Below are 27,648 nucleotides of genomic sequence, written 5' to 3'. Positions count from 1 at the left end.
TGAATATAGATCTTTATTTACGTCTTTGCAGAGATTTAATGCATTTTATTTATACACAGCAAGTAGGTCAATATTTACAAGTGTTAAAGTATGAAGTTTACATGTAAGTACATTAACTGCAAAGTTTACAGTTACAGAACAAACAAACACAATCACGACAGACAAACATTAAAACAAAAACACAAGTGGCGATTCATAGAATTCCATCAGAGTCTACAGAGCACAAAATGTGTCAGAACTTTAAATTAACTTTTAATTTGATTGGCAGGAAGACTGGATTTATCCAAATCGTCAAAGTATGGGTGTAGCAGGGCTTTCCTGGCAGAAATTCGTTTTGCAGGGTCATAGATGAGCATTTTCTGTCAAAGACAATGCATAAGATATTCAGTGACATATACACCTTGTCAGATGTGGGCAAATATGCAGACAGACTACCTTCAAAAGCATCTAAGGTAGGCAGAGACAACTGGTGGCCGAGGGCCACATAGGATAGGTTGAGCTAAAGAGCCACAATTAAAAAAAAAAAAAAACCCTGCATAAGTCAGTAAATTATGCAGAATTGAGCACATGGAGAGGAACCTCTGAATATATACACCATACATTTCAACATTGTTAAATAGTCATAATGGAGACAAGTCACATCAGGAGCCAGCTAAGCTGCCACCCTCATACAATATGAAGAATATAGTACAAAGAACCAATTCTGCAATACTTACGGAGAGCAAGTCAATCCCTTCTTTATCAATGTTCTTCACGCTAGCAGACAGGTTGCCGCCTTTCCATTTAGGAAATGTATTCTTGTAGTCTTGCAGTGACTCCACATCTGGCCACACCTCATTGTTGGGTGTTCCCAAAGCTCTGTTGAAAGTTACTTGAATGAGTTATGGATTTCATCCACTTCTGGCTTACTGTAAGCAGCGTTAGTGCCCACAGATCACTCTGGGGCACTTTATGGAGCCTCTTCCCACCTCATCTACATTAAGACTGCATTAATAGTACAGAGCTATAATCTGAAGGTGAACAGTGAGCGTGTATAATGGGGTGGGTGGAGCGCTCACACTCAATTTAAGATGCCACTAAACACAGCAAAACAGTACATTAAGTTACACCACAGATCCAAGAATAGCAGAACACACAGCAGTAAGGTACGAGGTGGCAGACGAAATGTGAGGGGGGCAGAATACTGAGAATCAGAGCCTGTGCCCAGGAGCTAGAACTACACAAGAGCTGCCTAGATAGAGAACATGGGCCAAAAGGGGAGGAGGTGTAGGACATGAAGGAAGTAGGACATGCTCGCGAAAGCTTGATGTGAGAAAGTGTTAAAGTAACTGATAGGCTTTTACAAAGAAAGTGAGCATAGTATTAGTGGTAGTGTTCACTCTAGGATGAATAGCGGGGGCCACGACTTAATGTCACAACCCTTGTTTGTCACTCTGGGGACCATGCCCAGCACTTATGGAGATGTTGAGCTGCACCCAAGCTCTTCCCTCACTGAATAGATGCCATATGCATGGCATCTAGTCACCAGCTATAATCTCTAAACGGCAACTTTTCCCACACGGACACTTTGGCCCACGTGTGGGGATGGCTGAGGGCAATCTGTTTCAACGAGGCACCGCCATAAGGCAAAGGAGCAATTTATTTAAAAAAATAAAATTAAAAAAAAAATCGGGCAGGACACTGCACCCTGTTGAAAAAGCCTGGCTGGAACATTAAGCTGTTCTGTCACTTGTATACTCCTGTATCCTTCATCAACCTAAACAAGTTACCCTGAGTTGTTTTTTGGGGGGTTTTTAATACTCCCATGTTACTTGTACGGAGTTGTGGTGCCAGCAACACTTAATGCAAATTCTTGACTTCAACACTACACTCTACTCATTTGCTTTGTGGGAATAGCAGAATGGTTTGCTTTGCAATGAATACTGCTAACTGTCCAGTGGCAATCATTAAGAGGTTTGTGTGTCCATCATTATATTAATCCCAGGTGAAAAGCCAGTCCACATGCACTGAACCTTAGTCACAGTAGTTCTGTCTGGTTTTATTATCCAAACAATTATGTACCCCATGACATCGTTCCAGGAGATCTGTGAAAAATTGGGATATAGGTGCGATGCCCGTGGCTCTGACAGGAGCCAATGGACGTCGCAATATGGGTGGCTGCCACCAGATAGAGCAGTTATGTGCAAGATACTGTAAGTCAGCAACAGGACAAAAGTCTTTTGGATGCACAGTGGAGACCAGAAGATGCTGCCACAGGCTTGCTGTGAGGCAAGAGATTGGACAAAGTTATTGCTGTAGGGCTGAGGTGACAGAAGCCACTGAATATCCACTGATTGTGCGTAAATTGACCACTGCAGAAGCGCCAACTGAGTGCAAGAGCCAGAGAGTGCGTAAGCACTGGGAGTCTCAATTGAAATCAGTGGAGGCTTTAAATAAAATAGCAACATCACTACTGAGCTGCAGCACTACTGAGAACTTATTAGTAAGATCAAATTTCCCATTACAAGTAGGGAAATGTGGTGATCTGTTCAAAATTTACTAAAATAAAATACAGGGAGGCAGCCCTGCAATAAGTACACTATCTGGAGATAGAGTTATGCAGACTCCCATCCCCCTTTACACCTACTCTAGGTCAGCCTACTTGCCGAATGGGAGAGCAGAGTCTGGAGTATGAGATATGGATTGTGATAAATATGCCCTTTAAGTACTGTGTAATCCTAACTTTTGTACAAGACAGAGTTTGAAGCAGCGCGATTCTTGTTTGAGCCACTAGAGAAAGTGCCAGAGTTTATCAGTACAAAGAGTGGCAGCCATTGTGTGAATAAAGAGTTAGAGCACTTTAGGGTTAAGAGTTATTTGCAGAGTTATTGCTTGCAAGTGGAACTGTGTTTGTTGTGCCTAATCATTGGAAAGCCAAAATTAATGTTCTCTGCAAATCGAGAAAGAATAGCATTGGATGTTAACCTTATTGCCATTACCAGTTGTGGATAACAAATACATTGTTGCCGGATGATCACTGAGAACTCTGATGTTTAAAATCAATGACAGCACTGTGTGCAAACTGAGGTATTTTCTAAAGCTGCTGAGTAGTGTTGCTATTACTGTATATCCATGTTTTGCAATGGTTATAGCAAATTTGAAGTACAGTACAGGTTGTCTCCCATATCCAAAATGCTTGGGACCAGGGTTATATTGAATATCGGAATATTCCGTATTTTGGAATAATTGCATACCATATTGAAAGGTTTTAGGAATACGGCACAAATCTAAACACAGAATGCATTTATGTTTCATATACACCTTATACTCACAGCCTGCAGGTAGCTTTATACAATATTTTGAATAATTGTGTGGCTAAAAGTTTGTGTACATACATGAAATTCATTTATGTTTCATATACACAGCTTATAGGTCATTTTATACTTTATTTTTAATAATTTTGTGCCTTAAACAAAGCTTGTGTACATTGAACCATCAAAAAGCAAAGGTTTCATTATCTCAGTTATCCAAATATTCAGAAATACAGAATATTTTTAGCATATGGGAGACTCAACCTGTATACTGAAACTGAGAAATTTCCCTTCTCCTAGTTCAAAAGAGGTGCTGCAGCAGCAAAGAAGCATATTTAACTATTGAAGTGTTATGGACCATAGCTTTCTCACTACTATATTGCCAACTACAAATGTGTGTCTATTCCTTTTTGGGCTGCATTCTCCTGTCATGTGTATGGTGATCGTTATTTTCATACAGTAGTGACCTGCCATGGATCTGCGTCCTACCCTCCTTTAATAAACCAAATTGATTATTTTATTTACCAAGGCTGTCACGTTATGTCATGTTACTGTGTGTATGGGGCTAAACCCTTGCTACAGCCTGCTGTGAATAAAGCTCGGAGTCATTGCCAAAGGAGAAAAAAGTTCAGCTGGAGCTGCCACATCAGCTTAAAAGGTACCATCTACACCTAACTTATCTGTAACCACTACAATACCCGGGGTACCACAGACACATTATAGACATGTTGGAGCAAACTGAAGAGTTGGCCTAACACCCCTGACTTTTAAATGAAATATTGGCCCGATGTAATGATTTGCACTTCATGACCAACAGACAACACGTCATTTAACCCGATTAATATCTTCATGATACAAACTACTAATCCGAGATAAGCCTTTAATGCCCAGTTCACCTTTCAATATTTGGTACAATTTTATTTGGGCAACATTTACTGAAATATCTGGCTTTATTGCATTATATTAGAGGTGCATTACCTAAACATTGGGTGGAGTTATTTTACCATAACAGAACTGGATCATAATCATGTAATAAACTTCTGATTAACTGCTCATTGCTTCACATATGGAAACACTCACATAGACAGCCATTTACATTTCTTCCAATCAACCATAAGCCACGTACACGCTTGTTGATAATTGGAACGATAGTGATACAATTATCGTGTATATGCGAACAACCAGCGATGCACGCTCCCACTGGTCGTTTATGATATTCCCAATCGGCTGCACAAGTAGCCCAATCTGGGGAGATCGTGAGGAATGCCATGTTGCTTAATGCAGCATGGCCCCGCTCCCACCCCCCCTTCCCCCAGCGGTCGGCATTGGCAAGTGTGTATACGCCTGCCGATGCCTGCACCAGGCCCACCGACGACAATATCACCGCATACACATCGTGTAGTGTGTATGCAGCTTTAGAGTTTGCTATCAAATACTGCTGGACATGTTTCTACAAATCTTTTACATTGTCCTCATTTCTCTGGGAGCACTAACAGTGCATGTTTTCAGGGTCTCCTCACAAAATTACAAGTGAAATAATTAGCTCCACCTGTGAATCTTTTAAAATATATGTGTCAGCCAGTAATGAATAAACTGGTGCCCCAACTAGGAAAAAAATGGAAACCATGTACTGTCATAGCTCCATGAGGAAGGAGTTTGGGAAATACTACCCTAAGGGAACTTAATCCCTGGCATCAATACATTAGTTTGCTTCAGTTCACCAAAGTAGCTTTGACAGAGGTTATCCCTGATCTCTAGGGTAAACTGCATCTAACAGGATAAAGCAACATTGCCCTTCTGCGGTTTCAAATGCTGGATTTATAAAGGGAATAATCTTAAAAATACAAAAACTGGTGAGTCTTGTGTAATTAAATCAAGAGGATTAAATGAACGAAGAGGAGGCTGCTTTGAAAAACGCTGCAGTTACTACCCATATTGGGGTCAGAGCTTACTATAGTGCCATACTGCACTGACTTAACTATGTTGACCAATGTTCTAATGTCACCATCACACGCTACTAACACCAACAGTGATTTTAGCTGAAGAAACAGCACTTCTCAGCATGTGCAAACATGAAGTGTTCTCTCCATCTCTAGAGCCCTATGCAACAAGTCAGCAGTATAAGGTTTAATATGAATGAGTTCACACTACTGTACTGCTTCATCCATATCTTTATATTTCCCAGTACATGCAGCACCCACATAACAGATGCAGGTCACAACTCATAAGCCCACTTCAACAATAGATTTAAAAAAAATAAAATAAAAAAAAAAACACACCCCATACCTGAATATTCTGAAGAGCTGGTCAATTTCAGAATCTCCATGGAAAATAGGCTTCTTTGTGGCAATCTCTGCAAATATCGTACCTATACTCCATACATCAACTGGTGTGGAATATCTTACAGAGCCCAGGAGAACTTCCGGCGCCCTGTACCACAAGGTTACCACCTATGGCAAGGAGAAATAATGCTAGTGTTTAAAGAATGATTCTATTTAAAATAGGTTTATGTAACCTGATTGTTTGTAACTCAAATATTCAATCGCCCCAACATTAGACATTTACATTTTATGTGCAGAAGGTAACGCTTGGTACACCTGTACAGTCACTATCTATGCCATTTAATTTTTGAGTACACTTATTTATAAGTGCCGAGTGATGCGCACACACATGCTGGAGTATGGGCAGAAGCATTGGACAGAATGGTCAGAAATGCGTACACACTTTGTCTGATGCCATCGAATCGGATGATAATTAAGCTACACAAAGCCAGATTTTGTGATGTGACCAGTTTTCTTCAGAGAAAGCATGATGATCATATTCTGATATTGCATGAATGAGGCGGCCGGCCCGACGTTTGTAAAAATATGAGATATGGTAAGAACTTACCCTTGTTATCTATATTTCTACGAAGTCCATAGGGTTCCACAGGATACCTTGGGGTATAGGTGTGACGTCAGTCGCTGGGCACCATAGAGTTAAGCTTTTCAGCCTCCCAGGATGCACTAGGGTCCCCCTCCTATACCCCGCCCCCGAGCCAAGGCACCTCAGTTAGTTATCAAGCCATAGGCCGGAGGAGGAGAAGGAAGAGAGAGAAAAAGTATGTGTCCAGATCTTTTTTCTCTCTCTTCATTCTCCTCCTCCGGCCTATGGCTTGATAACTAACTGAGGTGCCTTGGCTCGGGGGCGGGGTATAGGAGGGGGACCCTAGTGCATCCTGGGAGGCTGAAAAGCTTAACTCTATGGTGCCCAGCGACTGACGTCACACCTATACCCCAAAGGTATCCTGTGGAACCCTATGGACTTCGTAGAAATAGAGATAACAAGGGTAAGTTCTTACCATATCTCATATTTTCTACTTCAGGGTCCATAGGGTATCCACAGGATACCTTGGGGATGTCCCAAAGCAGTATCCTTTAAGGGTGGGGACGCTCCTGTGCAGAAAGGAGAATCCGCCGCCCGAAGGAAGCATCCTGAGAGGCGAAGGTGTCAAACCTGTAATACCTCACGAAGGTATGGACAGAGGACCACGTAGCAGCCTTGCAGATCTGAACTGCCGAGGCACCACGTCGAGCTGCCCACGAAGGACTTACAGACCTAGTGGAATGAGCCTTCAGAGAAGGAGGGACCGGTAGGCCTTCATGAAGATAAGCTTCAGAAATAGCCATACGGATCCAGGCTGCCAAAGTTTGCTTTGAAGCAGGCCAACCCTTTTTACGGAAGCCATAGAGGACAAACAAAGCATCCGACTTCCTAAACGAAGAAGTGCGGTCAACATAAGTCCTTAAGGCCCGCACAACATCCAAAGAGGCCTCACCCACGGAAAGACCTGGTGAGTTAAAGGCCGGAACAACTATTTCCTCGTTAACATGAAACTGGGAAACAACTTTGGGAAGAAACTCGGGCCGAGTGCGGAGCACTGCCCTGTTCCCATGAAAAACCAAGAAAGGGGGTCTACAAGAGCCCCTAACTCAGAAACACGTCTGGCCGAAGCAATAGCCAGAAGGAAAACAGTCTTAGCTGTTAGCCATTTAAGATCCACTGAGCCCAGTGGTTCAAACGGCGGTCCTTGGAGAGCCCTCAGGACCAGAGCCAAATCCCAAGGCGCCACAGGTGGAACAAAGGGCGGCTGAATGCGGAGAACACCCTGCATAAAGGTGCGCACATCCGGGATTGTAGCAATCCTACGGTGAAACCAGACAGATAGGGCCGAAACCTGTACCTTCAAAGAAGCAAGGCGAAGCCCATGATCTAGTCCCGCTTGCAGGAAGGCGAGAATCCGAGACGAAACTCCCGCGATGCATAACCTCTCGGTCGACACCACTGGAAGAACGTATGCCACACGCGATGGTATATCCTCGCGGAAGACTGTTTCCGAGCTCGTAACATGGTACGCACCACAGAGCTGGAAAACCCCCGGGACCTCAGCATGGCCGTCTCAACAGCCACGCCGTCAAAGACAGCCGAGTCAGGTCCGGGTGAAGACAAGGACCCTGAGACAGAAGGTCCGGTCGTAGCGGCAACCGCAGAGGACTGTCCACGGACAGACCCTGAAGGTCTGAGAACCAGTGCCGTCTGGGCCACGCGGGAGCTATCAACAGGAGCGACCCTCCTTCCTGTTTGAATTTCCGGATTACCCGTGGAAGAAGGGAGACCGGAGGGAACAGGTATGCGAACCGGAACGTCCACCGGACGGACAGAGCATCCACCAGAGACGCCCCTTTGTCTCTTGTGCGAGACCTGTACACCGGCAACTTGTTGTTGTGCCGGGACGCCATGAGGTCGATTTCTGGAAGACCCCACCTGTCCACCAGTAGTTGAAAAACGTCCGGGTGCAGGGACCATTCCCCCGGATGAACGTCCTGGCGACTTAGAAAGTCAGCCTCCCAATTTAGCACTCCCGGGATGAAGACCGCTGATATGGCCGGAAGATTGCGCTCCGCCCAAACCAGGATCCGAGAGACCTCTACGAGCCGCCCGACTGCGAGTTCCTCCTTGCCTGTTTATGTAGGCCACGGTGGTAGCGTTGTCCGACTGGACCTGCACCGGGCGACCCTGGAGAAACCGCTGTGCCTGCTGGAGAGCATTGAAGACCGCACGGAGTTCCAAGATATTTATTGGAAGCTCCGCTTCTGTCGGCGTCCACCTGCCCTGGAACAAGTGTGGACCCGAAACTGCTCCCCAGCCCCGAAGACTGGCGTCCGTTGTCAACAGGACCCAATTTGGAACCCAGAACGAACGTCCCTTGTTGAGGTGGGTCGTCTGTAACCACCACGCAAGGGACAGGCGAACCTCCGCGGTGAGCACTATCGTCTGGGACTTCAGAGACTGAGGCAGCCCGTTCCACTTGGACAGGATCAGGTGCTGCAGAGGTCTGGAGTGAAACTGGGCGTATTCCACCATGTCGAACACCGACACCATGGAGCCCAGTAACCTCATCGCCGAGTGTAAGGACACCCGGCGGCTGTGCAGACAACTGCGCACCCTTGACTGTAAAGCAGAGATCTTGTCCTCCGTCACGAAGATCCTTTGCTGTCCCGAGTCCAAAAAGGCTCCAAGATGCAGAATCCTCCAAGACGGGATTAGAGTGGACTTCTGCCAGTTGATTAGCCAGCCGTGCCGTTGCAGCAGTGCAATGGTCAGGTCCAAGTGGCGTAACAGGAGCTCTGGAGATCCTGCCACCAACAACAGGTCGTCCAAATACGGCAACATGCGGACTCCCTGCAGCCGCAGAGAAGCCGCCATGACCTCCATCACCTTGGTGAAAACACGTGGTGCTGTTGCCAGGCCAAAAGGTAACGCCCGAAACTGGAAGTGGTCGCTGCGGATTGCAAACCTGAGGAACTGTTGATGGCGCAAAAGAATAGGGACATGCAGGTAAGCGTCCTGTATGTCCAATGACACCATGTAGTCCCCAGGTTCCAGCGCTAAAATGAGGGACCGTAGGGTCTCCATCCGAAACTTCGGGACCTGCAAAGACTTGAGTGCCTTGAGGTTGAGAATCGAACGATATGACCCATTGGGTTTCTGTACCAAAAATAGATTTGAATAGAAACCCTGGCTCCTCTGGGAGAATGGAACAGGCACTATAACTCCAGCCTGGAGCATAGTGTGCAATACCTTCCGCAGCTCCGTAGCCTTGTTCCGGTCTGATGGTAGACCCGTGGTGAAGAATCGAGCCGGGGGTCTGTGCCGGAAGGAGAGGGCGTATCCGTGGGAAACCACCTCCAGAACCCAAGTGTCTGTCGTAGTGGTTGACCAACACTGGGCGAACTGTAGCAGGCGGCCTCCCACCCTGGGATCCCCCAAAGGGAGGCCCGGACCGTCAGGCCGCAGGCTTGTCATCTGGTTTGGGGGCCGGACGTCTGGTACTCCATGCCTGCTTCCGGGGCTTGACCGATTTCTTAGGGCCAGCCTGTCGAGGAAACGACTGTGGTTTGGGCCTGCCCTGGGCCCTAGATGACCGAAAGGACGATGGTCCAGAACCAGAAGGAGCAGCGGCCGACAAGCAGATTTGGCTGCCGCCAGCGTGGCCACAATCTTATCCAAATCCGGACCGAAGAGAACTTCTCCGGTAAACGGCAACGCTTCCAGACCTTTCTTGGAATCTGCGTCCGCCTTCCAGGATCGCAGCCACAAGGTGCGACGAGCAGCTACCGCTGCTGAAGAAATTCTAGACACCAGAGTACTAATGTCTAAGGCCACCTCGTTGATGTAGGTGGCCGAATCACGGAGATTGCCAATCAACTCCGCCTGTTCGGCCGGACAGTCGGATTCAAAAGAAGCCTCTAATGAATCCGCCCAGCGCTCCATCGCTCTGGCAACCCAGCAAATGGCCATAGCCGGCCGTGCTGCCCCCCCTGCAAGGGAATAAGCGGACTTCAGGCAGATTTCTACCTTGCGGTCCGTAGCATCCTTAAGGGAGGACATGGATGGCATCGGCAATGTGGCACTACGGACAAGACGGGTCACGTGAGAATCCACCTGTGGAGGGGATTCCCACTTCGCAAAATAATTATCCGCGAACGGATAAGCCACCGCCAGGCGTCTCTGCGGCTGGTATCTTTTGCCAGGTTGTTTCCACGCCTCCTCTAAATGGTCCACCAACTGACCCGAAAGAGGAAAGACTGTGGCATCGCCCTTCACATCTTTGAAAAAGGCATACTTAGATTTAGCCGCTGGGGGAACTTCGTCCTCAATCACCAAGGCTGTGCGGACCGCCCGAATAAGTCCAGGAATATATACTTTGGACTTAGCATCAGCGTCCTTAGTATGGAGAGGTTCCTGATCGTAAGGATCCAGAATCTCCCCATCATCAGACGTCCCTTAGTCATCCTCATAAGGAGCGGACAGAGACGCCACCGGCCTTTTATGAGGCCGCATCACAGACTCCCCTTGCAACACATCCGACAAGTGCTGTACAGAACTCGTCAGGGAGTTAACCCACGCTGGCTCCTGAGAACCCGGGAGCGGGGAAATAGGGAGACTGTGGGGTACCACCAATTGTCGTGGGAACCCCTGCATGGGTGACGACACCACAGACTGCTGGGACAAACCCATCGGAGTAAACGCGGGCTGCGGAGCTAACTGGCCCACTAAAGCTGTTAACGCCTGAGCAAAACAAGCCCAGGGCGGCTCCTGTACCGGTGCTGTAACCGTAATAGGCCGCGCCATGGACAAACACTGCCGGCAAAGGCCCTCCGCGCTACCCTCCCCCTCCGCTAACGGTACTTTGCATGTGGTACACTGTAGCCGGAGGGGAAAATCACTTTCAGACATGATGGCACCACGTATGTGACCTCTCTCACCAATTAAGTATTAAATAGGCGAGAGACCACCCTGCAGCACCGCACCGCAAGGGCTTTAGCAGAAAGAACAGGGACAGTAATAAAGCTGACAGTTTAGAGAAGAAAAGTTACAGGCAGCGCTAGCACAGTCACATACAATGCAGAGAAATAACAATTCCTGCACTAACAGCGCTGATCACTCAACTACACAGACACAGGGCCTGGTAAGACACAGCGCTGCATACACAGACCTGAGTCACAGCGGAGGAGAGGTATGCGGGGGGACCCAGACCACGATGCTTCCGTCCAGCGCTTCCAGCAGCGTTCACCATGCGTTCTGGAGAAGATGGCCGCCGAGGAGCAGAGAGGAGGCTGGCCTGGGGGAGGAGCGCTGCCACAGGACCAGTCGGCAGCATGCAGAGAGGGCTGTGTGCAGCGGGGGAGGCGCCGGCTGTGAGACAGGGAAGGCGCGCTCCCCTGGCATGCATTTAACCCCTGGGACGCCACAGCGCTACCGCTCTGCTGCGGTCCGCTGTCCCAGGGGGTAGTGGAAAGCGCAGGTTGGTCGCCTGGCTCCACGCTGCAGCCAGTCCCCAGGGAGCCCCCTGCCTGGGGACTTAGGACCATGTGACCAGCGGGGACCCACCGCGGGACCCCGCTGCTTACCTTTGTCCCCCTTGGGTCCGGAACATCTGGGGTCACCGCTAGCTGTGACCCCAGATGCTCACCAGCATCCCCGGATCAGTACCGGCGTTCTGGTACCGGCGGGGGTGTACGGAAGACAGCATGGACGTCAGGACTGACTGTCCATGCTGTACATCCAGATGTGCAGCCACAGCTGCACTGAAGAAAGCTTCAGAGGCTCTTCTAGCCCCCACTCCGACAGGTGCACCCGACGCCGGCCGGGCACCAAACTAAACTGGGGTGACTTGGCTCGGGGGCGGGGTATAGGAGGGGGACCCTAGTGCATCCTGGGAGGCTGAAAAGCTTAACTCTATGGTGCCCAGCGACTGACGTCACACCTATACCCCAAGGTATCCTGTGGATACCCTATGGACCCTGAAGTAGAAAAGGAGCATACCCAGCTTTGTTTAGTTATATGCAATATATTGCACGTAGTCTCATCTAATAAAGTTATTTTTAATGTTAACTCTCCAGCATCTCATCAGCGCAAGTTTGATAGACTAAAAAGTGCCTACACACTAGACGACTCGCAAACGATGTAGTGTCGTCAATGATTTACCTTGAACTCCCCGGCACTCCCGCATATACAGATAGTGCATACACACTGGCATATCTGACAAACGACCCAACGTTATATATCGTGCATCGTTAACGACGATTTCCAAAATAGTTAAATAGTGTACGATATATTGTTTGCAGTCAATGGTGGAAACCGATCATTTGCCGAGAGGCGGAGGCTCACCGTTCTCAGCCAATTAAAGTTCAGCACCAGGATTTGTATAGAGAAATGCCACATCTGAGCAGTAATTCAGGTAGTACTGTCCTTAGACGACGGTGCCAAGTTCGTGGTCCGGGAGGCTTCCTTTTTTTTTAATTTAAGACGCTGGATGCCTACATGCACCGATGAGGATGTGAACTACAAAAGGAATAGGAGTGTATGGAAATTAAATTTAAAAAAAAAAAGTCGTGGATTGCTACAGGGATTCTAGGAGAGTATGTGCGATTGTGAGTGTGGATATATGCGTTAAAACTTTCACGGTGTGTGTCTAGTGTTTATTTTAACATTTCTTTTGCAGTTGAACTACAGGTACCAGCTGGCCTGTAGTGCCCTGCATGCTGGTACTTATGGTTCTCCAAGTACCAGCATGCAGGGAGGGGAAACTGGAACACTCGAGAATCACTCACAGAAAGGGAGACTGAAAACCAATGACCAGTAACAACTCATATGAAGGCAGGTGAGTCAGTGCGGCTGCCCTGTGGACTTTGAAGATAGATATGGTAAGAACATCTCGTTTTCTTCTTCAGGGTCCATAGGCTCCACAGGGAGACCTTGGGGATGTCCCAAAGCAGAAAATGCGGCGCCCAAAGGAAGTATCCAAAGAGGCGAAGGTGTCAAATGCATAGAACCGAAGAAAGGTCTGGATGGAAGACCACGTGGCCCCCTTGCAGAGCTCAACAGCCAAGGTGCCACGGCGAGTCGCCCACAGACAGTAGAATGAGCTTTAACAAACTGGAACAGGTAGGCCTTCCTGTGTGTAAGCTTCTGAGAAAGTCATACAAAGCCATTTAGCCAAGGTTTGTTGGTTGGCTGGCCATCCCTTATGGAATCCAAAGAGTACAAATAAGGAATCAAGATTTCTGAAGGTAACTGGTCCGATCCACATATATCCTGAGAGCATGGACCACATCCAAAGAGGCCTCACCAGCAGAAAGACCTGGATGACTGGCAGGCCGGGACAATAATTTCCTGGTTAATGTGGACTTTAGAAACCACTTTAGGCAGGAACCCAGGGAGAGTACGAAGCACAGGTCTGTCCTGGAGAAATATCAGGAAGGAAGGATGACAGGAGAGAGTCCCCAACTCTGATACCCTCCTGGCTGAAGCTATTGCCAGGAGAGAAAGAAAAAAAAAAAAAAAAAAAAAAAAAAAAACACACGCACACCTTAGTCAACCACTGAATTTAGTAGTTCAAATGGAGGGCCCGCAGAACTATCACCTAATCCCAAAGCGTCACTAGCGGGACAAAGGGAGGTTCAATCCGGAGGACACCTTCGAAAAAAAAAAAAAGAAAAAAAAAAAAAAAAAGTATATATCCGGAAGCAGCGCTATCATTCGCTGGAACCACACAGACAGTGCAGAGACGTGCACTTTCAATGAGGCCAGTCATTAGCCAAGGTCCAAACCAGATTGAAGGAATGACAAGATACTGGATATACGAAACACCCCGAGGGTCGTAATCCCATGTGCGACACCACTCAAAATAGGTATGCCACACTGGAATATTCTGGCTAAGGCATGCTTTATGGGCTCGATTCAACTGAACGCAAATTAAAATAGAGCTGGGAGGGAGCTCCCGGAACATTTAATTCTGCGCACTGTTAGATCGGAGAATACCCCCTCTTCCACCCCTTAAACAGGACGTTTAGTCGTGAGAATGGGCATTCTCTGATTAAACTTCCTGGTGCGATGCTGTTTCTGCCGCGATCAGGGCAGAAAACAGCATTGCGCCTGTACCATTTTGGATTTCTGTTCGCACCCCTAGAAGGAAAGAAGAACTCCTTGACAGCGCGCAGAATTGAATAGCGCTGGAGCTCCCTCCTGGCACTATTTAATTGGCATTCAGTTGAATTGAGCCACATGAGGGATAGCTAAAAAAGAAAACAAACAAAAGTAATAATTTTACAAAAATAGGAGTTTGATATTCCATGTGGAAAAAAAAAAAAAAAAAGTTACACCAAGCTGAAAACCCAAATATTACATGCAATTCCTCTGTAGGTAAATATTAATTAAGAGTAAAAGTAAAAATATGAGATATGGTAAGAACTTACCTTTGTTATCTCTATTGCTACGAAGTCCATAGGGTTCCACAGGATACCTTGGGGTATAGGTGTGACATCAGTCATCGGGCACCATAGAGTTAAGCTTTCAGCATCCCAGGATGCACTAGGGTCCCCCTCCTATACCCCGCCCCCGAGCCAAGGCACCTCAGTTAGTTACCAAGCCATAGGCCGGAGGAGGAGAAGGAAGAGAGAGAAAGAAGATCTGGATACACACAAGAATGACATTCTCACCAGAGGGAGACGGAAAAACCGGTGACCAGAACAAAGCCCATATGCAGCACAGGTGCGACAGGGCGGGAGTCCTGTGGAACCCTATGGACTTCGTAGAAATAGAGATAACAAGGGTAAGTTCTTACCATATCTCATATTTTCTACTTCAGGGTCCATAGGGTATCCACAGGATACCTTGGGGATGTCCCAAAGCAGTATCCTTTAAGGGTGGGGACGCTCCTGTGCTGAAAGGAGAATCCGTCGCCCGAAGGAAGCATCCTGAGAGGCGAAGGTGTCAAACCTGTAATACCTCACGAAGGTATGGACAGAGGACCACATAGCAGCCTTGCAGATCTGGACTGCAGAGGCACCACGTCGAGCTGCCCACGAAGGACCCACAGACCTAGTGGAATGAGCCTTCACAGAAGGAGGAACCGGCAGGCCTTCATGAAGATAAGCTTCAGAAATAGCCATACGGATCCAGGCTGCCAAAGTTTGCTTTGAAGTAGGCCAACCCTTTTTACGGAAGCCATAGAGGACAAACAAGGCGTCCGACTTCCTAAACGAAGAAGTGCGGTCAACATAAGTCCTTAAGGCCCGCACAACATCCAAAGTGGCCTCACCCACTAAAAGACCAGGTGAGTTAAAGGCTGGAACAACTATTTCCTTGTTAACATGAAACTGGGAAACAACTTTGGGAAGAAATTCAGGCCGAGTGCGGAGCACTGCCCTGTTCCCATGAAAAATCAAGAAAGGGGGTCTACAAGAGAGCCCCTAAATCAGAAACACGTCTGGCCGAAGCTATGACCAGAAGGAAAACAGTCTTAGCTGTTAGCCATTTAAGATCCACTGAGCCCAGTGGTTCAAACGACGGTCCCTGGAGAGCCCTCAGGACCACAGCCAAATCCCAAGGCGCCACAGGTGGAACAAAGGGCGGCTGAATGCGGAGCACACCCTGCATAAAGGTGCGCACATCCGGGATTGTAGCAATCCTACGGTGAAACCAGACAGACAGGGCCGAAACCTGTACCTTCAAAGAGGCAAGGCGAAGCCCATGATCTAGTCCCGCTTGCAGGAAGGCAAGTATCCTAGACAGACGAAACTCCCGGTGCATAAGCTCTCGGTCGACACCATTGGAAGAATGTATGCCACACGCGATGGTATATCCTCGCGGACAATGGTTTCCAAGCTCGTAACATGGTACGCACTACAGAGCTGGAAAACCCCCTGGACCTTAACATGGCTGTCTCAACAGCCACGCCGTCAAAGACAGCCGAGCCAGATCCGGGTGAAGCCAAGGACCCTGCGATAGAAGGTCCGGTCGTAGCGGCAACCGCAGAGGACTGTCCACGGACAGACCCTGAAGGTCTGAGAACCAGTGCAGTCTGGGCCACGCGGGAGCTATCAACAGGAGCGTCCCTCCTTCCTGTTTGAATTTCCGGATTACCTGTGGAAGAAGGGAAACCGGAGGAAACAGGTATGCGAACCGGAACGTCCACCGGACGGACAGCGCATCCACCAGAGACGCCTCTTCGTCTCTTGTGCGAGACCCGTACACCGGCAACTTGTTGTTGTGCCGGGACGCCATGAGGTCGATCTCTGGAAGACCCCACCTGTCCACCAGCAGTTGAAAAACGTCCGGGTGCAGGGACCATTCCCCCGGATGAACGTCCTGGCGACTTAGAAAGTCAGCCTCCCAATTTAGCACTCCCGGGATGAAGACCGCTGATATGGCCGGAAGATTGCGCTCCGCCCAAACCAGGATCCGAGAGACCTCTACGAGCCGCCCGACTGCGAGTTCCTCCTTGCCTGTTTATGTAGGCCACGGTGGTAGCGTTGTCCGACTGGACCTGCACCGGGCGACCCTGGAGAAACCGCTGTGCCTGCTGGAGAGCATTGAAGACCGCACGGAGTTCCAAGATATTTATTGGAAGCTCCGCTTCTGTCGGCGTCCACCTGCCCTGGAACAAGTGTGGACCCGAAACTGCTCCCCAGCCCCGAAGACTGGCGTCCGTTGTCAACAGGACCCAATTTGGTACCCAGAACGGACGTCCCTTGCGGAGATGGGTCATCTGCAACCACCAGGCAAGGGACAGGCGAACCTCCGCGGTGAGCACTATAGTCTGGGACTTCAGAGACTGAGGCAGCCCGTTCCACTTGGACAGGATCAGGTGCTGCAGAGGTCTGGAGTGAAACTGGGCATATTCCACCATGTCGAACACCGACACCATGGAGCCCAGTAACCTCATCGTCGAGTGTAGAGACACCCGGCGGCTGTGGAGACAACTGCGCACCCTCGACTGTAAAGCAGAGATCTTTTCCCCCGTCACGAAGATCCTTTGCTGTCCCGAGTCCAATAAGGCTCCGAGGTGCAGTATCCACCGAGACGGGATTAGAGTGGACTTCTGCCAGTTGATTAACCAGCCGTGCCGTTGCAGCAGCGCAATGGTCAGGTCCAAGTGGCGTAGAAGGAGCTCTGGAGATCCTGCCACTAATAACAGGTCGTCCAAGTACGGCAACATGCGGACTCCCTGCAGCCGCAGAGAAGCCGCCATCACCTTGGTGAACACACGCAGTGCTGTCGCCAGGCCAAAAGTTAACGCCCAAAACTGAAAATGGTCGCTGCGGATTGCAAACCTGAGGAACTGTTGATGGCGCAAAAGAATAGGGACATGCAGGTAAGCGTCCTGTATGTTTAATGACACCATGTAGTCCCCAGGTTCCAGCGCCAGAATGATGGACCGTAGGGTCTCCATCCGAAACTTCGGCACCCGCAAAGACTTGAGAGCTTTGAGGTTGAGAATCGGACGATACGACCCATTGGGTTTCTGCACCAAAAAAAGATTTGAATAGAAACCCTGGCCCCTCTGGGAGAATGGAACAGGCACTATAACTCCAGCCTGGAGCATAGTGTGCAAGACCTTCCGCAGCTCCATGGCCTTGTTCCGGTCTGATGGTAGACCTGTGGTGAAGAATCGAGCCGGGGGTCTGTGCCGGAACGAGAGGACTTACCCTTGGGAGACCACCTCGAGAACCCAAGTGTCTGTCGTGGTGACCGACCAACACCGGGCGAACTGCAGCAGGTGGCCTCCCACTTTGGGATCCCCCAACGGGAGGCCCGTACCATCAGGCCGCAGGCTTGTCATCTGGCTTGGGGGCCGGAAGTCTGGTACTCCATGCCTGCTTCCGGGGCTTGGACGATTTTTTGGGACCAGCCTGTCGGGGAAAAGACTGGTTTGGGCCTGCCCTATAAGACCGAAAGGACGATGGTCCTGAACCAGAAGGAGCCGCGGCCGACATGCCGATTTGGCTGCCGCCAGCGTGGCCACAATCTTGTCCAGATCTGGACCGAAGAGAACTTCTCCATTAAAGGGCAACGCCTCCAAACCCTTTTTGGAGTCAGCGTCCGCCTTCCAGGATCGCAACCACAAGGTGCGACGAGCAGCCACCGCTGCTGAAGAAATTAGAGACACCAGTGTACTAATGTCTAAGGCCGCCTCGTTGATATAAGTGGCCGAATCACGGAGATTACCAATCAACTCCGTTTGTTCGGCCGGACAGTCGGAATCAAAGGACGCCTCCAATGAATCTGCCCAGCACTCCATCGCTCTGGCAACCCAGCAAATGGCCATAGCCGGCCGTGACTGCTGGGACAAACCCATCTGTGTAAACGCGGGCTGCGGCGCTAACTGGCCTACTAAGGTTGTAAGCTCCTGAGCGAAACAAGCCCAGGGCGGCTCCTGTACCGATGCTGTAACCGTAATAGGCCGTGCCATCGACAAACACTGCCGGCAGAGGGCGCTACCCTCCCCCTCCGCATAAAGGTACTTTACATGTAGCACACTGTAGCCGGAGAGGAAAATCACTTTCAGACATGACCCCTCTCACCAATTGTATTTTAAAGAGGTGAGAGACCACCCTGCAGCACCGCACCACAAGGGCTTAGCAGAAAGAACAGGGACAGTAATAAAGCTGACAGTCAGAATAGAAGATACAGGCAGCAGTGCTAGCACAGTCACATACAATGCAAAGAAAATCAATTCCTGCACTAACCAGCGCTGATCACTCAACTACACAGACAGGGTCTGGTAGGACACAGCGCTGCATACACAGACCTGACCACAAGCGGAGGAGAGGTATGCGGGGGGACCCATACCAAGAGGCTTCCTTCCAGGCATCCAGCAGCGTTCACCATGCGTTCAGGAAGATGGCCGCCGAGGAGCACAGAGGAGGCTGGCCTGGGGGAGGAGCGCTGGGCGCAGGGCCAGTCGGCAGTGTGCAGAGAGGGCTGTGTGCAGCGGGGGAGGCGCCGGCTGTGAGACACGGAAGGCGCGCTCCCCTGGCATACATTTAACCTCTGGGACACCGCAGCGCTGTCCCAGGGGGGTAGTGGAAGCGCAGGTTCTTACCTGGCTCCACGCTGCAGCCAGTCCCCAGGGAGCCCCCTGCCTGGGGACTCTGGACCATGTAACAGCGGGGACCCACCGCGGGACCCCGCTGCTTACCTTGCTGTCCCCCTTGAATCCGGCCATGGTCCGGAACATCTGGGGTCACCGCTAGCTGTGACCCCAGATGCTCACCAGCATCCCCGGATCGGTACCGGCGTTCTGGTACCGGCGGGGGTGTAGGGAAGACAGCATGGACGTCAGGACTGACTGTCCATGCTGTACAACCAGATGTGCAGCCACAGCTGCATGCAGAAAAGCTTCAGGGGATCTTCTTAGCCCCCACTCCAACAGGTGCACCCGACTCCGGCCGGGCACCAAACTAAACTGAGGTGCCTTGGCTCGGGGGCGGGGTATAGGAGGGGGACCCTAGTGCATCCTGGGAGGCTAAAAGCTTAACTCTATGGTGCCCAGCGACTGACGTCACACCTATACCCCAAGGTATCCTGTGGATAACCTATGGACCCTGAAGTAGAAATAGTGATTAACAAAAGGCAGACAATGGGCTCGATTCCACTCCCGGAGCTATTCAATACACCGCGCAGCTGACCCCGACTAAGGATTTCTTCTAGCACCCCTCCGGGGATGCGAGCAGAAATACAACAAAAGTCCATGCGCGAGGCTGTTTTCTGCCCTTCGCGCCTGGAAAACAGCATCGCGCCGGGGAGTTAGGTCAGGGAAAGCCCGTTCTCACGCCTTAAACAGGGTGTTTAGTCACGAGAACGGGCATTCTTCGACTAAACACCACGCAGAATATAAAAGCTCCGGGAGCTATCTCCCGGCGCTATTTATATCACGGGCAAGTGAATCGAGCCCATTGCTTGTTATTCATTTCTGCCTTTGTTAGTCATTTAGTCAGAATGTAAAATAGTGATTAAGTAGGCAATTTTAAAAAAAGTGAAAAATGTCATACGTAAAGATATGAAGATGGCTGCCATCTTCATATGAAGGATAGAAATGATATATATATATATATATACATACACACACACATATATACACACACACACACACACACATACATACACATCCCTGATCAAAACACACCAAATTTCCAGCACTGTATACTGCTGCACTTTTGTATAATGCCCACATGTACCCTCGGCTTCTTTTAAGAGTCTTTATGTCTGGCTCCAATACTAGCCAGCGCCTCCCCAGCGATTTACACCACTGCTCAGTTTGTACATTAGAATGCACACAATACCATAATGAACAATCTGACTGCACTTTACAAAATGAGCAGTGTAAAGCCAGGTACACACTTAGCTGACCTAACAACTTTTAGGCATACACACTTACCAGTCATTCTACCTATGTGTCTGCGCTGTAGTCACAAGTGGGCGGACATTTGCCTGCCCAGTTGAGTTGTCAATCACAGACTGTTATCTGCAGCAAGCGTACAGGAAGTCGGCAGACCACTCATACACAGCCAGATGCACCAATATATCTGCAGATATATCGGCCGCGCTGCACAGACATATCGGGAGGGCGCGGGGGAAGGGGGGGGGGGGGCGGTACACACCCTCCAAAGAACCCACGATATATTGGGCAATATATCGCCCTATGTGTACCCAGCTTAAGTTAGCATATTTGGTCAGAGTTCCACCAACAGCTGCAAGCACAGTATACCAGCAACAGCATTGCACAGCCTGCTGCAGTTACAGTCATTTCTGGTTAGAAAGTGATACTGGCAGTTCCAATATACAACATAACGGTCTGAATCGGTTCCAGATTATTTAAATTGCCCATCCAGCAAGAGGCAGAACATATTGGACTTAAACAAAAGCACTACTGTATTTGTGCAAGTCTTAAATATATCATAATGAAGTTCATACCTCATGTGTGTAAACTCGAACAGGTATTCCAAACGCTCGGGCCAGCCCGAAGTCAGCAAGCTTTATCACTCCTTTGCTGTCTATTAACAGATTTTGTGGCTTCAGATCTCGGTGCAAAACTCTTCTTGCATGGCAAAATACAATGCCTTGGAGAATCTGATAAACGTAACTCTGCAAGACAGTAAGAGCACATTATACAAGTCTGAAACGCAGCAATTTATAGCTAGCACTGTAGCGATTTAACGGTGTAGTCTTGAGAAGCATCCATATTTGTGCTCCAAATCAAAGTGTCAAATACCTTTATAAGCATTGCGTCTAAATATTGACCACTAGGTATGGAATCCAAGTACTTCTTCAAGTCCATGGAAAGAAACTCAAAAATAAGATACAGCCTTGAATCTTGCATTAGAACATCTAAAAGACTGAGAGGAAAAGGAATAGTATAAGAAGCCATTAATCTGCAGGTATACTACATAAAAAGAACAAGCGTTACAAGCACCAACACTTCCAATCTACAGCATGCAGACATTGGTATCAGTAAAAGTCAGCCTCACTTACCACACAATGTTAGGATGCTGAAGCTCTTTAAGCAGGGAGATCTCTCTGATCGCTGTACTCGGGACACCCTCTTCTTCGTTTTCCAATCGAATTTTCTTCATGGCAACTACCTGACCAGTTGCTTTGTGCCTCCCCTTATACACAACCCCGTAAGTGCCTACCAAAAGTAATATGCATCACAGTTAAGGAAAAATAGTTTCCAAGGCCAGGTACAAGTACTTCTTTACATAAGCATTAAATAGACTAAGCAACCTCCAAAATTAATATTAACTATGAACCATTAAAAGGTAAAACACACAGGTCCCAATTACTGAAGTGCCACAAAGTACTCGCTGCACTTCAATTGCTGGAAGGGTACCTAGATAAAGGCAGCAGCATCTGCTAAAGTTTGCAGAGGCCCATGGGTAGTTAGGCTGCCCCACTCCAGATTTTACAGAGCAGTATAAAAAAAAAAAAAAAAAAAGGAGACACAGATTTTATCTTGCATATTAATGAAAAGATAAGGGGTGGAAAGTACGTACTGTAATGGGAGTTTCTTGCTATGCAGGAGCAATATGCTGCAAGCAGCTGGCTGGGGCCCACATTGTTACTGAGGGCATCTGTGCTGCTGCTTTTCTCCTAGCTGGAACAGACAATGACTGAGCCAGTCTCTGCAGCATTCCCTGGCACCTCATGCACCAGCCAGGCGCTGACTTCAGTACTGGCGATGCACGTGCCCTCCCACTCATCTTGTCCAGCAGCCACCGGGCAGTGAAGAATGTGCCCAAGTCCGGGCTCTTAGGCAGTAGCCAGGCTTCAGTGCAGGCCGGTGCCAAGGTGAATGGGGCAACCTGGGGTCCTTCCTCTGGCAGAGGCAGCCCTGGGCAGTGAGCACCTCCGCTGGCCAGCGCACACTGCCAGCTGGGCCTGCGCACCCATTAAAAAGGGGAGAACACCTTTTGCCCTTGTATATAAACAAACAAATACGTTGTGCATTTCTACAAAGTAAGGCTGCCCAGCAGTCAGAGTCTGTTTTAGTTACACTTACCCTCTCCAATTTTTTCTATTTTTGCATATTCATCCATGGCTGTAGATTGCTATGTAACTACCTGGTGGAAGTAGAGAAAAATAGAAAAAAATATATATATATATGAAAGTGGGGATGGGATGAGTGTTGCACGTGCTATCTGGAAAAGGCGCACAAGCCAGGTATCAAAACACTTAAGTCAGCACCTTAGTTATTGGAATTTAGTTTTGATGGGCCGTCCCACCTTCTCAAAAGATGGTGACTGCTATTACATTTGACAAACTTACTCATGAAGTCTGCATTTTATCCATGGGTGTAGATCAATAATAATGATTAACAAATCTAGGAGGTAGATTCGCTAAATGTCAGATTATCTAAGTTGCCATTGATCGACAGCTTTGATCAATGGATATAAAATGGCAATAGTAATGAACAATAAACAAACATGAGATTAGTAAGTCTACCATTAGTCAGTCATTAGTTCTTTATACCTATTACTATGTAAAGCAGAGTTCAATCAGAGCTATGATCTGCACTTCTTGCCTTCTCCATATCAGACACAGGACAGCATCCTCAAAGGCTTATTGGTTCCTTATAGCCACAAGATTAACCATTGCAAAATGTTTTAGACAACTGTAAAGCTTTTTATAACATATTATACTCAATACTATGCAGATAATTTGGGTACAGGAGGCAAGCATCCCGACAGGGTTAGGATACAGACGCATGCAAGTATCCTAAACCTACCCCAAAACATAACCCTTCCTCACTGCAGCCTTAACCTAACCCTTCCACCCTCCTCAGCCTAACCCTCCCCCTAACCAAATACTCAGTCGGGATGCTGGCATTCTGGCACCAGCATCCTGACAACTGCAGTATAAACTACATACCTATTTTGAAATCCAATAACCCATCCAGTCACATTCTGTCAACTACCCAAAATAATTTACAAATTAGGGAAAACGAGGAATGAGAAATGACTCATTAAAATATTTTTCCCATGAAAATCATTTAGGAAACTGAAAGGAATGTTAAAAAAAAAACGTAAGTAGCATTGGGGTCAGTTGTAACAAATCACTACTTCCACACATATGATGGGCAACACAGACGGTGTAATGGTTAGCGTTACTGCCTCACAGCACTGAGGTCATGGGTTTGATTCCCACTACGGCCCTAACTGTGCGGAGTTAGTATATTCTCCCTGTGCTTGCGTGGGTTTCCTCTCACTCTAAAAATATACTGGTACTTTAATTGGCTCCAAACACAAATTAACCCTAGTGTGTATGTGTGGGAGCATGTGATAGGGAATATAGATTGTAAGCTCCACTAGGGCAGGGACTGATGTGAATGGCCAAAGCACTGCAGAATATTGTTATGCATACACTGTACTGGCAGAGTTAGATTTAAGGGGTCTGTTTATTATAGGAAGAAACATCTGTTTTTAAACTTTGACATTTTTAGTGATCGCAAATACGCGCTATAGCGCGTATTTTACCCACGTTTGAGGACCGGGGACTCGCTTTTTAAAGATGAGTGGGTGCTCCGCTACAGCTAATCCCTTGCCGCCAAAGTGACAGACAGGGGCTGACTTGGCAACAGAGGGGAATATGCTTCCCGGGCTGGACCCCTCTAATCCATTTGGAGTTGAATGCTGTAACGATTGGTAGTTACAGGAGTGGGCGGGATGCTGCACATCTGTCACGGACCGCAAGGAGGAATTCTCGCTGCCACAATCAATTACTGTGTGGATTCTCCATTCCCTGCAGCACTGTCAGCAGTGGGGAGGAGAGTGACCACACCGTGGCAGCAACAGCACTGACTGCAGTGGGGAAGAAAATAACTGCACCGTTGAGAGCTGCAGTATAGCCGGCAGTGGGGAGCAGAGTTACCGTCCTGTGGGGAGCTGCATTACTGGCGCGGAGTAGAGACCACTAGGGAGCTGCAGATCTACCAGCAGGGAATAGAAGGACCGTGTGGCGCTGCATCATTACTGGCACAGTGAAGGCGAATGACCACATGGGATCTGCAGCACTACCAGCAGGGAGTAGGAGAGTGTCGCTGGGGAGTTGCAGTACTGCTGACTGGGGAGGTAGAGTGTCCTCCAGGGAGCTGTACACTGCTGGTGAGGGACTATTTAGATTATTTCATTACAATGTCCTCCCACTATAATAGTTAGAAATTGACGGCACTCGTGTTACATTCTCTAAAATGCACTGCAGTGTGGGCCACTATATTTATGGGGTACTCCTGTGTGTGTAAATTTGTCAACGCCTGCTGTAACTTAATGCGGCCGAAGACCACTATGTGTGGAATTGACAGAGAAACCTCTTAGCCAGCTCCCATTTGGCAGGACCGTCCCCTTAGTTCCATCAGAGGTCAGACTTTGTAGAGCTGCAGCCTGGAAGGGGGCATGTCACAGCTGATGACCCCAGCGTTAGTTGAAATCCTGCAATCTGAGAGTTACTGACTGCTGCAGCCAGGAGCATGGGAGACGGATGAGGGCAGAAGGAACATCTGCAGTGACAGATGCCCTCCAACAACCCACTAATGGCGGAGGCAGGGTGGGGGATGGGTGCTAGGGGAGCGATATATAAACATAACATTTCAGTGTGGTTGCAATTTTTTTGCTGCTACTACTAAAGCTTTCAGCTGCTATCTACCCTTATCCCTTCCGAACCCCTCACTGCCTGCCCCAGCTACTGTCTACCCTTATCCCCTCCGAACAGCACTGCCTGCCCCTAGCCACCGATAATTCCCCAGCTGCCATCTACCCTAGACCCCACTTTACCTTCAGCACTGCCAGCCCGTAACCACTTTCACCCTCCCTACCCAGCCCTAACTTCCTCCTTGCCCCCAAGTACTGCCCAAGTTGCTCTCTATCCTCACCCCCTCCCTTTCCCCCCAGCACTGCCTGCCCCTAACCAACTCCTTGCCTGTTGTACTGCCTCAGCTGCTATCAACACTTGCCCCCTCTTTACCCTCAGCACTGTGTCCCTAGCAACCTACCTGCACCTCAGTACTGTGTCAGCTGTTATCTATCCTTCCCCCTCCCCCAGCACTGTCACAATTTCTGTCTACCCCAAATGCTGCCTTAGCACCAGGAAAGCAGCATCGCGCCAGAAAGTTTAGTCAGAACGCCCGATCGTGACTAAACACTGTTTAAGGCAGGAGGACAGGCATTACCGACCTAACAGCGCGCAGAATTGAATAGCTCCGGAGCTCCCTCCTGGCGCTATTTAATTTGTGATCAATTGAAACTAAAAATTTATTAAATCACTACTCCTCCAGAATTTGTCCAAAGTCACAATGCATTGAGCATGAAGAAAAAAAAAAAAATGAAACCATCACTGAAGTAACAGATCAATTTCAGATGGCACTCTCGCCAGGAATAAGTGTTTGCCTCCCGAGCAAGTAGGGAGCAGCACGTACGTCACATCCTGATATGTGACTACTGATACCCTACTGTAATACCCACAGTACCCAGACAGCTCACTAAGATAACAAAAGGTAAACCCTGTAAGCAAGCAGTTCCCAAACATTTTCAAATCAAAGCACCCCTGGGCCAAAAGTTTGATTGAGAAATTCAACCATTAAATAGAGCAAATTGTGCTTATGTCACCCTTAGGTTCAATTCAGTGGTGGTTGACAGGGCTGCGCTTCTTACTGCCCACATTTTATGATTGGCAGTCATTAGCACTGGTTTTCCCTGTCACACTGCCCAAAAATAATTTTATTTGGTACTGACCACCAACCTGAGGCACACCAGGGTGCCCCAATTTGGGAACCACTGCTTTAAGCACAACGCTTCGTAGTGACATTGCTATAGCAGAGCTACAAATAAATCTATAGTCAACTGACACAATCCCCCTTCTCTCCCAAACTCATCTAATAGCAAAATCAGCCACAGACATAAGAACCAAGACAGAACTTAGGACAGACAGTACCATACACAGGGGGGTGCATTAGGACAGACAGTACCATACACAGGGGGGTGCATTAGGACAGACAGTACCATACACAGGGGGGTGCATTAGGACAGACAGTACCATACACAGGGGGGTGCATTAGGACAGACAGTACCATACACAGGGGGGTGCATTAGGACAGACAGTACCATACACAGGGGGGTGCATTAGGACAGACAGTACCATACACAGAGGGGTGCATTAGGACAGACAGTACCATACACAGGGGGGTGCATTAGGACAGACAGTACCATACACAGGGGGGTGCATTAGGAAAGACAGTACCATACATAGGGGGTGCATTAGAATTAGGGCAGTCAATACCATACATTGGAGATTGCATAAGAATTAGGGCAGTAAATACCAGGTGTGACAGCTGGATGGGGCATTAAGAGCTGTATCCAGAAATATTGTCAGTGCATCGTACATAAATAAAGTGGCCCTAGAAGATCCGTATGGCAGTAATCCCTACATTCAACTATAGGGAAAACACACAACTTCATACATGAGCGCTAGAGGAAGCAAGGACTTAGGCTGGTGAGCGAGGAACTACAAGTCACAGCATGCTCAGCCTATGAATTGATTAGGGGACAGCACATCAGTCACTGTGCGGGCTCGGAAATCAGGACAATGTACAGACAGGATGACCGGAGCGTTCTATACCCATAAGCCCCGATACAGGGAGGGACCGTGTACCATGTGCGCCCCACCGATCACCCGCAGCCCTCTAACCCACACTGTCCCGGACCACGTCTGTGGGACCCAGCCATAACAGAAGCAGTCCCTCCTCCCTCCCGTACATGCTGTACCCCAGCCTGCGCCGTAACATTACCCGGAGGCCGCTGCGTTCGTCTGATGGAGACGCTGCTGGAGAATGAACTTAATGAAGAGATTTCAAACCGGCCGCGCAAAGCTTACCCAGCCGGGCCAATCACACGGCAGGTGGACATTCAAAGCAGCCAACCAGCGTCGGGCTGTGATGACGGCGCGAAAGTTACTGAGAAGGGCGGCGAGAAAAAAAACCTAC

At 48.7% G+C, this 27,648-nt stretch overlaps 1 protein-coding gene across 3 annotated transcripts; it reads right to left on the bottom strand.

Annotated features, from left to right (window-relative positions):
* CDK1 (cyclin dependent kinase 1) lies at window positions 1-27,612 on the bottom strand. 3 transcript variants are annotated; one of them, XM_088450387.1, is made up of 8 exons: window positions 27,540-27,612; window positions 22,678-22,738; window positions 21,651-21,807; window positions 21,391-21,514; window positions 21,093-21,263; window positions 5,577-5,740; window positions 717-858; window positions 1-359 (listed from the first exon to the last, which is right to left on the bottom strand). In XM_088450387.1, exons 2-8 carry the CDS (start codon window positions 22,712-22,714, stop codon window positions 246-248), a joined length of 909 nt encoding a protein of 302 aa, XP_088306513.1. In that variant the 5' UTR covers window positions 22,715-22,738; window positions 27,540-27,612; the 3' UTR covers window positions 1-245. The 3 variants fall into 3 exon arrangements, with proteins under 3 accessions (XP_088306513.1, XP_088306512.1, XP_088306514.1); XM_088450386.1 differs by lacking the exon at window positions 27,540-27,612 and adding an exon at window positions 27,454-27,539; XM_088450388.1 differs by lacking the exon at window positions 27,540-27,612 and adding an exon at window positions 26,986-27,009.
* Between the last annotated feature and the right edge of the window lie 36 nt (window positions 27,613-27,648).

The sequence above is a fragment of the Taudactylus pleione genome, unplaced genomic scaffold, assembly GCF_031769625.1.
Source record: "Taudactylus pleione unplaced genomic scaffold, aTauple2 ptg000518l, whole genome shotgun sequence".
NCBI classification, from domain to species: Eukaryota; Metazoa; Chordata; class Amphibia; order Anura; family Myobatrachidae; genus Taudactylus; species Taudactylus pleione.
Note: the sequence above shows the minus strand (reverse complement) of the source record. Positions and strands in the feature narration are given on the sequence as shown.